This window comes from Macaca mulatta, chromosome 1 (assembly GCF_049350105.2).
Source record: "Macaca mulatta isolate MMU2019108-1 chromosome 1, T2T-MMU8v2.0, whole genome shotgun sequence".
Classification (NCBI taxonomy): domain Eukaryota; kingdom Metazoa; phylum Chordata; class Mammalia; order Primates; family Cercopithecidae; genus Macaca; species Macaca mulatta.
Genome location: NC_133406.1, coordinates 13,273,556 through 13,289,922, shown reverse-complemented (window position 1 = coordinate 13,289,922; position 16,367 = coordinate 13,273,556). Strand labels below are relative to the sequence as shown.

The 16,367-nt window shown below is 35.5% G+C and overlaps 1 protein-coding gene across 1 annotated transcript in view; it reads right to left on the bottom strand.

The window, feature by feature from the left end:
- Positions 1-16,367, bottom strand: part of LYST (lysosomal trafficking regulator) — a 200,111-nt gene that overhangs the window by 112,828 nt on the left and 70,916 nt on the right. The window contains exons 11-16 of the mRNA XM_015126904.3: positions 12,640-12,749; positions 10,090-10,516; positions 6,860-7,004; positions 5,380-5,553; positions 1,193-1,353; positions 127-317 (exon numbers count right to left, since the gene is read on the bottom strand). Of these exons, the coding sequence (XP_014982390.3) occupies positions 127-317; positions 1,193-1,353; positions 5,380-5,553; positions 6,860-7,004; positions 10,090-10,516; positions 12,640-12,749 (1,208 nt within the window). The remainder of the gene's footprint in view (positions 1-126; positions 318-1,192; positions 1,354-5,379; positions 5,554-6,859; positions 7,005-10,089; positions 10,517-12,639; positions 12,750-16,367) is intronic.

Sequence of the window (16,367 nt, the reverse complement as noted above, 5' to 3'; positions counted from 1 at the left end):
AGATAAGAAAATGTTAAGGAACCACATGAAAATCTTTAGAAATCTAATTCATAACTATACATTTCAATAAATACACCTAAATACAGTTGTTACTATAAAATTAAAACTTATAAAATTAAAACTTACAATTAAGAGACCAATATCCACATCTTTCTTGGTCATAAAAAGTTCTCTGATTTGTTCACATCGCAAAATTTCTTTAGTAATATATTTGGAGTAGTCATTCACTGGCTTGCCATACTTACATGGCATTACAGATGTATGGTTGGGCCCACAAGCATACAGATAAAAGGCCTCTTGTGAACCAACCTTAGCTCCTGAATAGCAGAAAAATAAAGTTAGTGATTTAAAACACTCTAACCAGAATTTTTCATAAAAAGCAAGAAACCAGGAGTTTTTTTTTTTTTTGGCCAGATTCTTTCAGCTGTTCACTATATTTTATGAAATTGATAAAGCCTCAATTTCCAAATTGGTGTAATGAGAAAATAACCTATGCCAACTATGATGGAAGATGAATTAATGTATATAAAGTTAATCATGAAGCTTTTAATTAAATCATAATATTTCTATTTACTCCTTAGCCAGAAAACAGGTTTTCTGATTTATTTTACTTTTTTTCTTTTTTTTTTAAATAATGGAAGCTGTATCTTGGTAAATTCCATTTCTAACTAAAATTTGAATCAATATCTTTATTCCTTCCTATTTAGTCAATAAACACTGTCTGAATGCTATTATGTATCAGGTTTAAGGACATATTTTTAAAAATCATATATCTCATTTTTCCCTAAAATTTGATATTTGTATAAGAAATAATAAAATTATAAAGGAGACAACCAAGATAAGTTTACTAGTCACGATACTACATTATCCAGTATAAAAAAACACTAATTTAATATGAGATTTTCTTTTTTGAGGGTGGAGGAAATACATTTTTATATTAAATGTATGTATCAATTGTAAGACACAACTAGATTACAAAAATGTTAAAATATTTTAAAAGTGTATCTTAGAGTCTTGGAAATACAGTACTTATTAAACACAAGTAAAGGAACAGAGATACATATTTTAGCCAGGTTAATTTACTTAGTTTAATACTTGTTAACTGAGAAAAAAAACTGGAAATGTTTCAAAGGAAAAAATCTCACTCTGTTGCCCAGGTTGAAGTGCAGTGGTGCAATCATGGCTCACTCACCATTGAAGAGAAGCAAATTTCCCAGGTCCCATTTTCCAGCTAACTGCAAAAACTCTTCTTGGGATGATAAACAATGGCCAATCATGCAAAATGTTTTATTGCTATCAGATGACAAACTTGTTTTTCTTGGAAGCATAAAATCCAAAGTAACATCAGGCTTCCTACATTAAAAACAAAGTTAAAGCAACGACTTTAGGAAGTACTAGTACTAAGTATTTTTAAAGCATGAATATTTAACAATGGAGAATTCTTCAACAATTTTCTTGGGTCATTACCAGCTGGCACTGGGGCACAAGAGGAGGGCTAATTGTTTGTCTCTTGGTCAAAGGTACTGCAGAAAGAGGGGAGCCAAACAGAGATACCTGATGATCCCACAGCAGGCCATGGGAAATGTGATGAGACATTTGTTGCAAGTTTTCTCTGCCATTTGACTTCCGCATATGCACCTTCCTGGTTTACAGATACAAACCAACCACCTCCCCTTAATTTTGCCAAGAAGTCTCCCATCTTGACAAACAATTCCAAAAATTGGAATCCATGACATTCCAAAAATGTTATGTCATCTATGAGGCCTCTGAAAACTAATCAGTAAAAACATAACTTCTTCAAAATTTCTTCTGTCTAGCCACTGAAATGTCAATGCTTTCTGCATTTTCTGTTTTCTTAATGCTAAGTGATTACACAGCTTTTGATTAGTCTCTTTTGCTTCATGGATAACGGTGAAGGAATGCTTACAAAAGACAGAGTTCTGGCAAAGGCAAAATAAAGCTTTCTCACAGAAAGACACACAAAGCAGGGAGGACTTCATCAACTAGTGAAACCACAGAGCTCTACCCCTAGTTTAGGAATGTTTTAAACTCTATTTTAAGATAATAAGGGTAATCTATAAAGGCAAAGTCTAAATAAAATTTGTAAGATGAAGACAGGATAAGCTAACATGGGTAGCTCTTAATGAGAAATCCAACTTTGTATATACTTATTTTAAAAGTTTTGCCTAAGGCTCTCTGTTTCACATATAACAGACAAACTTAACTATTTTAATTTTTTTTTTTTTAATAAAGGAAAGATGTGAGATATGTTCAATGACATACTTCTCCTTGACCAAATAAATGGCTGTGACTGAAACTCCTCTATCGCCATCTAGTGGCATTATGACTTAAAATAGTTTTAAATTTTTTTATTTTAAAAAATAAGAGTGTTTCAATGAGAACACATGGACACAGGGAGGGGAACATCACACACCAGCGCCTGTCAGCAGGTGTTGGGGCAAGAGAAGGAAGAGCATCAGGACAAATACCTAATGCATGTGGGGCTTAAAACCTAGATGATGGGTTGATAGGTGCAGCAAACCACCATGGCACATGTATACCTATGTAACAAACCTGCATGTTCTGACATGTATCCCAGAACTAAAGTAAAATGAAAATATAACAATAAAATAAAAATAAAATAGTGTTTTTAAGGGTGAAAGAAAACCTACTGCAGGATGAATGCAAAATGAATTAAACAAATATTAAGTATCTACCATGTGCCAAATATTTCTGCCATATTTGTAAGCTGTTAATAACAACTAAGAAAGTATTAACTCATTTTCAGTATTGTTACCTTATTTTAAAAGGCCTTTTCAAATGTACTCTTTTAGAAATTATTATTATTTTTTTTAATTGAGACAAGGTCTCGCTCTGTCACCCAGGCTGAAGTGCAAGGGTGCAATCATGGCTCACTGTAGCCTTGACTTACTGGGCTCAGGTGATTCTCCTGCCTCAGCCTCCTGAGTAGCTGGGACTATACAGGTACGCATCACCATGCCCAGCTAATTTTTTATGTTTAGTAGAGACAGGGTTTTTCCATGTTGCCCAGGTTGGTCTTCAATTCCCGGGCTCAAGCAATCCTTCTGTCTCAGCCTCTCAAAATGCTGGGATTACAGGCATGAAGCACCATGCCTGGCCTAGAAATTATTCTATAGCTTATAAGGTGATGAAGATATTATAGCACCAAGTTTAAGTCAACAGAATAAAATATTTGTTCTTGGTCACTTGCTCTGTTAACCAATGAAATTAACTTGTGCCAAATGGCAAACAATTCTCTCAAAGGAATGTAGACCTAAGTGGGTGGGTAAAAAAACAGAGTGATGTGTGAATCAAGTGACTATGTTTACTAATTTCAGACTGTCCACAATAAAAATCTAATTTCTCATTCTGAACATGTCTAATAGTTTATGGTTCCTATACCTGTCAGTTGACATAATTCAGAAAAAGGCTGCAGGGGCAGTAAAGGATAGGGTTTTAAAACATGGGCCCTCCTTAGGGTCAGAGTTTAGGTTAAAGTTTCAGCTCTACCCCTTACTTGTGGCAAGAGTTTGGGCAAGTCACTCTAGGTCTCAGTTGCCTCATCTGTAAAATTTGGATAATAATATACCTACTTCATAGTATTGCTGGGAGGATTAAATTAGGTAATCTGTATAAAGTGTCTAATGCAGTGCCTGGCATATGTTGAAAGCTCAAGAAATGGAGAGGAGAGTGTCTAGGAGGAGACAGGGGCTCTCTACTTACAACTCCAGACCCAGCTCTATCTGATTTAACTATAGGTTCTGGAAACAAATTTGCTGATTGGCTACAGCTGCCACAGCAGGTGTGAAGATCGAGACTGTCACAGACTGTATTTTATTTGGATATGGAACATGGAAATTAGGCTTCAATTATGTATTTTTACGATTTTTTAAAATGAATACAAAACTGAACTCTTATTTCCAAAGCATGTTCTTGCTTGTGGTAGACACCATGGACTGTAAAGCGATTCACAAGCCCCTGTTCCCTGTCTCCCTCTATTATTGAGGCTGGAGGGCTATAAGCAATCAATTGCTGCAGCCTCCTGCAGCGATGCCCAGTCCTCCACTTCAAACTGTCCTCCTCTCACCTGCACAGGGCAAGTTCCATCTCCTCTTTCAGGTCTCAGCTTTAATACCCTGTTCTTAGATAGGCCTTCCCTGATCCATCCATCATTAGTGTCAAACTTGATATTTTCTGTCTCAGGGTTTTAAAGCATGGACCTCACAGTATTTGTCATCATTTGCAAATATTCATTTAATTGTGTTTGCTTGTTGTCTGATTCCTCACCAGACTGTGACTCCAGGAAGGCAGGGAATGTGTCCATCTTGTTTACCACTGTCCCCCAGGCCTTATTAATACATCAAGTGCTCAAAACACTGTGATTCTTCAATAAATGTGATGAATGAACAAATGAATGAATAAAAATAGGTTAATCTGTGTTAAGGGTATATGTTATTTCCATGGTCTAATCTACTTTGAGGGATTTTTGAGAGAATTAGATCATGTATATAAAGCATCCAGCAAAAGATCTGCAACATAATAAGTATGCAATATATTATGTTCCCTTTGATTAAATCTAGACTTCTCAGCTTGGCATTCAAAGCCTGCTAAGTAGTCTCACCACGCCCATTCTTTTGTATTGCTCATTATTCAACTTAAACTCATCCAACCAGCTTAATCCTCTACCATGCCACATTACAGTTTCAAATTCTCATCTTCTTTCATGCTACTTCATTCAATACAATACTTCCCAATGCTTACAAATCGAAGATACCTTATAATTCCTACAGGCTAAAATTTTACATTACGATATTCCACAAGACGTTTCTTATTAACTTGGCTCACAATTCTCCTATGTGGTAAAAATCATACAGTACTCTCCCTGAATCTATCACTTGCTACATTTCTAGCACTCTATCTGAATCTATCACCTTATACATAGACTAGTCATTCTAATTTCTTTTGAAAGTCTAATTTAATTTAGGTATTAACCTTATTAGCCACTTAATTTAAATAATTATCATGGCTTCAGTTTTACAATATATGGACTTGCGGGATGAAATTATAGATTCTGTTCTTTCATATATAGTTATACATAAATGTCTAAATTTCTAGGTATCTGCATGCTCCCCAAACCCAAATATTAATTTTTAACAGTCACTTCTACAGAAGGCTTATTCTGCATGAAAATGACCAATAGGAAAAAAAAGTCCAACTCTGACAGATTTGTAAGTATAGTAAATTTTATTGTAGTAAAAACCTAGAATTTTCTGTAATCTGTTTCAGAAGTTATAATAGACTAATGAAACATAACAGTGTAACTGAGATTGACATGCATTTCCTCAAAATGCTTCCTACCTCTGTCCAGAGACCCATATGGAGATTTTCCCACGAATCTTCTTTTTCCCTTGGGGCTGCTGTAAGTAGGTGAGTACTAAATGTTGCCATTTGCTTGGGAAGAAAATATTCTCCTGTGATTCAACCTGTGCTAGTAAAACAGCTTTCACGTCATCATTTGAATCCATGCACACACTATAAAAAAAGAGAAAAGGCATAGGCTGAAAAGATAAAAATTCTGACCTCAGTATTTAACACATATATAGTAACTATAATTCTAAATATTTAAGTAAGATTAAAAATCAGTTCTATTTTTTTTAAAGTGCTTGAAAAGTCAGTAGGTCTTCGTTTTATACCATAAGCTACTTAGTTATTCTATTATTACCTCAATTCATGAACTGAAATAGATTGGGCTCATTGGCTGGTAGTCATAATTTAGGCAATAATTTTCAGAATTCAGTTTGTAAAAATATATATATTATTACTATTTATATAGTCATCGCTCATTTAGAAATTACAATGTATTATTTGGTTCATAGAAAAATTAATATAAATGTCTAAATACCAGACTGTATTGGAGGTCTAATCTACTTTGTGGAATTACTAAAAGAATGAGGAGATAACGTACATAAGGCATCTAGTAATGTTTGTAACATTTACAAGGTAGGTATTTCTAAATAACATACTGGTTTGTTTAGATTTGAGTTTTAGACAAATAGTATCATACTATTCATACCCAATACAAATAAAAGACCTGTATCTATACCACTTAATAAATGAGACATTATAAAAGGACAAGATAACAAGGAGAACCCAAGCTTATCAGGTAATGCCTATTAAATATATAACCCACGTGGAAAACATGTTTGTTAATAACACCTTAAGACCATTACAATCTGATAGAATATTTCCATAGAACAAGACTTCAATAAGTATTTGATCTAAAATCTAACAGAGAATTATTGTATTTTATTTATTTATTTATTTTTATTTTTATTTTTTGAGACAGTCTCACTCTGTCACCCAGACCGGAGCGCAGTGGCATGCGATCTGGGCTCTGCCTCCCGGGTTCAAGCGATTCTCCTGCTTCAGCCTCCCGAACAGCTGGGACTACAGGCATGCACCATCATGCCTGGCTAATTTTTGCAGTTTTTGTTTGTTTGTTTGTTTTGTAGAGATCGGGTTTCACTATGTTGGCCAGGCTGGTCTCAAACTCCTGACCTCAGCTGATATGACTGCGTTGGCTTCCCGAAGTGCTGGGATTACAGGTGTGACACCACGCCCAGCCGAGAATTAATGTATTTTAGATTTTATGGATTTTTGGATAGAATAATACACTATTACAAAAGTGATATTAATAGCTGTTAGAATGTATATATTTTTAAATGAGACTTTTTGTTTCGCTATAATGAAATTTTATTAGCAGATTTCACATTAATGTCTCTTACATAAATTATTTAAATACATTATCTATTCATGGGAGGCTGAGGATAATCAATACCGAAAGATAAAACTGGCATTGTGGGGATCAGCCCACACTTGGATCATCAACGCTTTGGATCCCAGTGAAATTATATGAATACATCCTTCTTCTATGAGTCTTTCACCAGGATTTATGTACTCTGCACCTTCCGGTCTGTCGCTCCCTATAAGAAAAAGATGTTAAAATGATCAGTAAAATGGTTCATAACAATTGAGTAGAAAAGTGAATTTACAAGAATACAAAGCACGTTTGTTCATTTGTAGTAGGTTACCTACCCAGAATGTCTGAGCCTGATCTGTTCTAAACAACCATATTTCCAGAGTATAGATGTTAACTCCAAAAAAGCACAAGGGATGAAAAATGGTAATTCAGTACTTTAAAAGTTATTAAATGTTTAAAAATGTATAATAACTGAGGACAACTGTGGGCATAACCAGACTGCTATGTGACAACCTATTACAATGTGTACCAAGCTTCTTTCTTCAGCTGGATTGGGTCACTATGACTTCCCTGACCCTGGTCCAGGGAGCACACATCACTGTCAATGTGTGTCATTGTCTCACACTACCAAAAATCATTCTAGAATTATCACATGGCATGATTTTTAAAAATTTTCATATTACAAATTTTAAGGAAAAACTCTAGTGTTTGAATATATTCATAATTTATATTCCCTGGTGAGTGGTCTTTGAATATAATTGCTAAGTGATTCAGAATCTCTAGTGTTTCTTTAAGGCAAGCTAGGGTAAATGCTTACAGGTTTGGGCTATCTGGTTATTCATCTTGACTCCTCTTTCTCATCTTTTAAAACACAGCACTACCTGAAGATGTATGGTGATCTACTTGTCATTATAATACTTGTGACTTTATATAAAGCTATGTTATATCATAATACAAAATGCATGTCCAAAGGTTCAGACTTTTAAAGAACACTACTGCTTATTAGACTGCATACGTATTAGTTGCTATTTTTCAACAGGTAAAACCATGACCGATATTAAAAAAAAAATACTCCCCGTAGTGATGACAATAGTTTTAAAAAAGAAGAGTTAAAGTAACTGATTATTTTGAGGCTACTGACCAAGATATAAGATGTATAGAGAACTCATATCTGACATGAAATTTTAAAAATGTTCCATACCAAATATGAACTTGTACAAATAAAAGAGTAGGACAAAACCAGTGTGTACCTAGGAATTATAGAGTACGAATATTACAAATATTTAACTTAATGCTCACAACCATCTTATAAGGTAAATATACATAGGGTGACAGAATTGAGGCGCTGAGAGGTTAATTTGTCCAAAGGCATCAGTTAGAGGTAAAAGATGTGGTATCACAGCAAAATATTCTTTATCTCTCTTCAAAAATTTATACATGTCTACTATTTTTAAGTGTTTATACAAAATCATCTTTCTAAAATATGTTTTCTAATATATTCTTAAAATAAAAAATTAAGACAAAACTTTCTAATATTTACTTTTCTCAGGTCACTATGTACATTTATTCATTTTATAAGAGACTGTTTACATTGAGATTGCCTCCATTAAAACATGAGAAGGCAATCTGCATAGCTTATAGTATAGTAGCAATGTCAAGGCTCTGGAATTAAAAACAGGTGGGTTTCAATTCCTTTTCCTCACTTACCAGCTATATAATTTGGTCATGCTACTTAACTTCCTCTAAATATACAGATAGTATGAGCACTTACTAACTTGTTAATATTAAAAATGTATATAGAAACAGCTGAGCAAAGTGACATATATACAGAAAGCACTCAACGCACATTAGATAGCATCATAATAAATATTATCACATGTAGAGCTATCAGTTCTTAGGTGGCAAAATTCAATCCACAACAGAAAATTCTAGTGAAGGCATAGTGTCCTAAAACAGAGGTTCCACTGGGTGAGAAAGATTTGTGGAATGAAGAGCTAATAATAATGAATAATGAAAGATTTGTGGAATTGAGGGCTGCATCTCCATGTACATATAAAGCCCTAAACATCTGTCTCATCCAGTCATTTCATTCATTCCATAGGCCCTAAGAATTATCCCACCTACTTCACTTTCCATCACCATAAACTGTTTTTCAATGAACAGTTTTTTTCTGCCCTAGTCATATGAGAAACAAGGTGCAGTATAATAGCAATTCTTCAGTTAAAGAAGGAACTGGAATGAAATTTATTCTAATGTTGGAGAATGGCTGATGCATTTAAACATTCTGTGACAGGAACTAGGGGAGGGTCACTGAGGTAAGACACGGCATGAGAAGGAGAACTTGAAATAAAAGAGAGAAGGACGTTCACAGGCCGGGTGCAGTGCCTCACGCCTGTAATCCCAGCACTTTGAGAGACTGAGGCGGGCGGATCGCAAGGTCAGCAGACTGAGACCATCCTGGCTAACACGGTGAAACCCGTCTCTACTAAAAACACAAAAAATTAGCCGGGCGTGGTGGCACACGCCCGTAGTCCCAGCTACTTGGGAGGCTGAGGCAGGAGCATCACTCGAACCTGGGAGGCAGAGGTTGCAATGAGCCTCAAAAAAAAAATAAAAACAAAAACAAAAACAAAAAAGCAGGTGGCTCACACCTGCAACCCTAACACTTTGGGAGGCTGAGGCAGGCAGATCATTTGAGGTCAGGAGTTTGAGACCAGCCTGGCCAACATAGTGAAACCCCATCTTTACTAAAAATATAAAATTAGCCAGGCATGGTGGCCAGCGCCTGAATCCCAGCTACTCGGGAGGCTGAGGCAGTAGAATTGCTTGAACCTGGGAGGCGGAGGTTGCAATGAGCCAAGATCGCACCATTGCACTCCAGCCTGGGCGAAACTCTGCCTCAAAAAAAAAAAGAAAGAAAATGAAATGCGGACTGTCTAACAGAGGCTGGGAAATAACAGAAAGAAAAGCAGCTATAGGGTTTATCCTTTTCTAACATCAGGAGCCACCCTAATCCAGTAATGGGACCAGGAAAGAAGTTCCATAAAGAACTCTAGGGGCTGATGACCCCAGAAAAAGTTGTATTTGTGGTGTCCCCTTCACCCCTATAAAAAACTAAAGTATCTGTAATGGATATTCAAGGCTATATGACAACTCAGGCTTTGATAAGTCAGGACCTACCATCACTAAGGCATTTAAGGTGAAGAACATGTTAACAGTGTTAAGAACACTACTACATTTTTACTGCTCAAGGAAAATTACAGTCTGAAAACTCTTCGTGTACAAATCAGATAATCCGGTCATCATACCTGTACCATCAAAGCTGCTATCTGGTAAAATTAATGATTTGTTTCTTTTCTTTATGTTCTTTCCTTTTTCTGCGGTACTCTCAGCTTCATGGATACATTCCACATTAAACCACAGTGAAACACTGAAACCTTCTGATAGGTGTGGCCAGCAGTTTTGCCCCAGCAACGGCAGGTGGACTGGGGCTATGTGCCAAGATGAAAGCAGCCGATGGGGAAAACTCTCTCTATCAGCCTCTTTCTTGCTCCGTGAAACTCGTGCTCTTCTCAATAAACCCATGGCCTTACTGTTTAAAATCCCAGGATACTTTTGTGATGAAACACCGTTGCTTAAATTTGGAGTGTGCAGTAAAGGGAAGGTTAGATACTGTGAAGGGCTCATAGTAGTATCACTTTCAATAATTTTCAGAATACCTAGGAGAAGAATTTTCTAGAGAAAAGGAAAAACAAATGAAACTTTCTAATCATGTAATAAAGTACATAATAATCTTGAAATTTACATTATACATGAAAATACAAACATACCCATACATATCAGTATTCCTATATAAATACCTTCCTATCTCCCACATCTTTAAAATTTTCATTTTTTCATAGCTGAGATAAAATATGAAACAGATTTCATTCTTTTTTTTTTTTTTTTTTTTTTTTTTTTTTTAAGACAGAGTCTCACTCTGTTGCCCAGGCTAGAGTGTAGTGGCGTGATCTCGGCTCACTGCAACCTCTGCCTCCCAGGTTCAGGCTATTCTCCTGCCTCAGCCTCCGGAGTAGCTGGGATTACAGCTGGGATTACCCCCACCACCCCCAGCTAATTTTTGTACTTTTAGTAGAAACAAGGTTTCATCATGTTGGCCAGGCTAGTCTCGCACTCCTGACCTCAGGTGATCCACCCATCTTGGCCTCCCAAAGTGCTGGGATTACAGGCGTGAGCCACCATGCCCAGCCTTCATTCTTAAAATATGTAATCTTTTGTGGTTAATTTGTTTCATTTTTAGATTTTTTTTTTTTTTAGACTGAGTTTAGCTCTTATTGCCCAGGCAGAGTGCAATGGCACGATCTCAGCTCACTGCAACCTCTGCCACCCAGGTTCAAGTGATTCTCCTGCCTCAGCCTCCTGAGTAGCTGGGATTACAGGTGCATGCCACCACGCCCAGCTAATTTTTGTATTTTTAGTAGAGACGGGGTTTCATCATATTGGTCAGGCTGGTCTCGAACTCCTGACCTCAGGTGATCTGCCCGCCTCGGCCTCCCAAAATGCTGGGATTACAGGCGTGAGCCATGGTGCCCTGCCTTAGATGTTTTTTTGTTAAAATTTTTTATTTTTAATTTTTGTGGATACATGGTAAGTACATCTATTTATGGGGTACCTAGATTTTTTGATACATATTTAGATTTAATAGTTATGATTTGGTTTTAAATTTTAAATTAAAAATAATACTTATATCAAGAATCATTTCTACTAACGAAAAATGTTTATTTCTAAGTAAACTATGGTTCTTCTCCCAATTATTTTTAAATCAGAGATATAACCAGAGACATTACATATTCTCCAGATTTCTGACTTTGGAGCATGACTGTCTTCATAAAACTGAGTATTCAATTGCTTTCCAATTTATTTCACATGATTTTTTTCATATCAAGTAAATTTTCTTTCATCTGTGTTTGGCAAACTGAAACAAGGTTTTAAACTTTTATTTATATTACAAGTTTTTGGTTAAACTGAAATGTAGAATTTATAGAAAATACAAGAGGAAATGCACATTTAATTAAAGGCAAGAACAATGACTAAGGAGAGAGAAGGAAAAAAATAAAAAAGATTAACCTAGTACAATGTCCTATTCATGCTTAAAATAACACCTGATGTTGATTATGATAATGACAAATATACTTAGAAGAAGTAATAAAAAAGCATTCCACAAATATAGCAGCCAGTTTTCAATGATCTACACTAGTGGTTTTTAACCCATGTTCCACAGAGCTCCCTTAGGAACCTTGGGACTGGAGCAGGGTGATAAAGTGGGCAGGGCTCTGGAACATCCAAATCCCACTACGAAGTAGCTCCAAAGTTTTCTGTCTTATTTGCTTATGCTTCTAGTCAAGGTTTCATTATAAAAAATGGGTTTCCTAGCAAATAATAGTTTAAAAGACACTAAGCCACACCAATGGAAAGGGGAAGTGTAGACAATAACTGAAGAGTATAGTGGATAATAACCTTTTGAGAAGGATAATCCCTAAGATGGTTATAACTATTCACAATTAAGCTCTCTTTAGTAATTAAAATTATTCAGCTTTTCTAAGCACAAAAATTGGAGATGGGGTGGGTAAAGAAAAGATAATCTAAGTGATATGTCTGGTTAATCAAAATTGAAGTGAAATGGTTAAAATATATGCAAATAATTGAGCATTTCACACATAATAATAAGAAATTGACTATACCAATTGTCACATCAAAAGAGCTTAGTAACATTTCTAAATAATTAAAAATACATTCTATTAAAAATTATAAGTGAAAGAATTTATCAGTGAAAAATGTAAAGATTATAGCATATTTACTGTGCAAGGAGATTTCTCTAGAAATATTCTCAAAAGAAGGGTTAGCTCTTCTGAACATGTTCTTGAACTCATCAAAGATACCAAAAGATCCACCAATACTTTCTGGCATGCTAAATTAAAGAAAGAGGAAAAAAATTAAGGCTAGTACACAATTAGAGGAACAAATGAGCAATTTCACCAAAAGAGCTAAAATACTATTGTCACTTTTTGAATGGATTATAAAAAATCTAGTATAGCAATCACAAAATTTGCTGAAGAAATAGCCATATAACTAAATGTAAATCAACCAACCAACCGTCAAAAACAACAAAAACCACTTTTCTTTTTAATATTATTATTTTTTTAGACAGAGTCTCATTCTGTCACCCAGGCTGGAGTGCAATGGCATGATCTCAGCTCACTGCAACCTCCACCTCCCAGGTACAAGTGATTCTCCTGCCTCAGCCTCTCGAGGAGCTGGGACTACAGGCACGTGTTACCATGCCCAGCTGATTTTTGTATTTTTAGTAGAGACGGGGTTTTGCCATGTTGGCCACGCTGGTCTCAAACTCCTGACCTCAGGTGATCCACCCGCCTCGGCCTCCCAAAGTGCTGGGATTACAGGCGTGAGCCACCGTGCCCGGCTGGCATGAGCTCACTTTTCTTAAAGATTAATTAGCTACAAATAAACTAAGGGCATTCTTTAAAGAAGCATAAATCAACATAATATTTGTTAAGCTAATACTTCTATATAATAAAATAGTCTGCTAACTTCTAATCTTGAAAATGTTTAAATTATATCTATCACTTTTTAAGTACAAAATTAGATGACAAGTAGTGGAAATATTAAAGATGATTTAAATACTTAAATATCACCAACTATTTAGTTTGAACATTTTCTTTATTCCATCATAGGTTTAGCACAAAACATAAATGGTGATACACAAATTCATAGAATTCTTTAGAGCAAAATAATAACTAATATTTGTAGAGCAAATTATAGTGTTCAAAGTATTTTTACATGCTTTATTTCAGCTGATCCTCACCAAAAACAAAAAAACCCTACAAAATAAATATTATCTCCACTTTGACCTGAAAGAAATAATCTTGATTTAAAACCTGAGATAAGTTTTAAAAGATTGGTAGTTTTGGAAGACCTGGAGGTTAGAGAATAGAAGCTGTATTTAAGCAACATATTTTGCAGAAGCAATGAGCTTGACACAGTAGTAAAATAGTACATACATCTGGAGAGACTACTTGCAATGAGACCATAAAATAGCATGGACTTTGTCTTGTACATAACATGAATCCATTAAAGGTTTTTAAGTAGGAAAATAATATGATCAAAGTGTGTGTGCTTAGTTTTTTTATTTTTCCAGTTCAAAACTAACAGATTCCAGTTAAAAATGGGGGAATGGATATATACACTTGCTTCTGTGTACTACTGAAAACTCACAGCATTAAAGTACAGAATTATAAGAAGGAAGAAACCCATAACAGCAAAAATATGTGGGGGCAGTGGGCATTGGGGCACATCTAGTGAAAGATTTAAAAATATTTCTTGAAGATGGAAAAGCAGATGGATAAAAGACAAAGCTGCAACCTAGAATTCCTTTGAATTAAAAAGAGGTTCAGAGCAGTAGGAAGCCGAGCTGTCCATCTAAGGTCTGGAGAGAAAGTGAGAGTGCGGCTGACAATACAGGGATTAATGAAAGGTCTCTCTGTGAATATCCACCTCTCTCCGGTTTCTCAGTACACAGCACAGATAGTTCAGTATTCACTTTTAGGTCCCAAACCTGATAACTCGTCTCTAAAGAAACGAAGTGGATTACCAGGCAAAAGCTCAGGTGTATATAGGCTTTTAGCATCATGGCTACCGAGTATAACTGTCCAGTCTGCAGACTGAACAAACTGCCTAACCAGAGGGAAAAGCAGAGACTAAAATAAAGCATGAATGCTGTATGCCAAGCCATGTATCCTAGTTTTGGGCTGTGATGCCTGGATCAAGAAAGGGATGCCTTTTTTCTCAGCACAAAGACACTATAAGCCAGCCAAGCCCTATATGTGAAAGATGCATTTTTCTAAGGTATGCAAACTGCCATGCAGGGTAATAGTATCCCTAATGGTCCCCCAAAGTAAAGCTCTCTTCATTACAGTGTTTGGGAAGCCCCTAATCATCCAACGGCACATTCACACAGAGCTCTTCAACATATTACCCACTCAGGAAAGAGGCCAAAATAGAAAATAAATTCACTTTCACAGTATTAGAGGAAATCTCCAACAGTTTTGCTAAATATAAATAGGCTAAAAAGGTTCATAAAAATATTAGAGAATTAGCAACCTAAAGCAGTAAAAACAATACTTAAAAAACAAGAAACAGACAAAACTGACCCCAGAGGAAAATGAGATAATTTGGGGACAGAAGAAACTTTAAGATGTTTGTTACTATAATCAGATATATACGAGGAGATATTATATCCTTATATGAAAAAGAAATAACCAGAAAACAGTCAAGCAAAAAAGAGTTCTTAAATATTAAAATTACCAAAATGAAAAATTAAATAAAAGGTTGGGATTGAAAAAATGTCTCAAGATGTAGCATAAAAACAGTGACATAGTCAATATGACAGGAAAGATAATCTTATCTTTGCAAGATCAATTGGGAAGGCTCAAGATTACAATTAGAATACAAGAAAAAAAAGAGAAGGGAATATGGAGAGGAGAAAATTATTTTTTAAAATAATAACGCTTCATGATCCTGTATTAGATCTAAGATATGACACTAAAAGCAAGGCAATGAAAGTCAAAATAGACAAATAGGACTTCATAAAAATCTTTTAAAACGTGCTATCAAAGTAAACCATCAAGAAAGTGAACAGACAGCACAAATAATGGGAGAAAATATTTGCAAACCACATATCTGATGAGGACCTTCCATCTAGAATATATAAAAAAACTCTTAATATTCAATAATCAAAACACAAATCACCAGTATAAAAATGGCTGAAGGATTTGGATAGACATTTCTCTGAAGAAATCCAAAGAAAATATGCAAATAGCTAATAAGCACACTGCTATGGTGTAAATATCTGTCCCCTCCAAAACTCAAGTTGAAATTTGGTTTCCATTGTGGTAGTGTTAAGAGATGGGATATTTGGGAGGTGACTGGGTCATGAGGAGTCTGCCCTCATGGGTGGGATTCATGCCCTTATGAAAGGGAGAGTTCAGCCCCCTTTTGCCTCTTTTCCTTTCTGCCTTTTGCCATGTGAGGATGTAGCAAGAAGGCCCTTGCAAGATGCTGGCACTTTGATCTTGGACTTTCAGTCTCTAGAACTATGAGAAAATAAAAATCTGTTCATTATAAATCACTCAGTCTGTGGTATTCCATTATAGTAGCACAAAAGGGACTAAGGCACACACAAAGATATACTTAATACATTAGCCTTCAGAGAAATACAAATCAAAACCACAGCAAGATACGACTTCATATCCACTAGGAGAGATATAATTAAAAAGGCATATAATAACAAGTGTTGGCAAGAATGTGAAGAAATTAGAACCCTTATACACTGATGGTAAGAATGTAAAATGGTATAGCCATTTTGGGCAATCGTCTGTCAATTTCTCAAATGATTAAACACAGAGTTACCATATGACCCAAAAGAAATGACTCAAGAGAAATGAAAACATATGTTCACACAAGAAAACTGTACATGAGTGTTCATAGCAGCATTATTCATAGTAGCAAA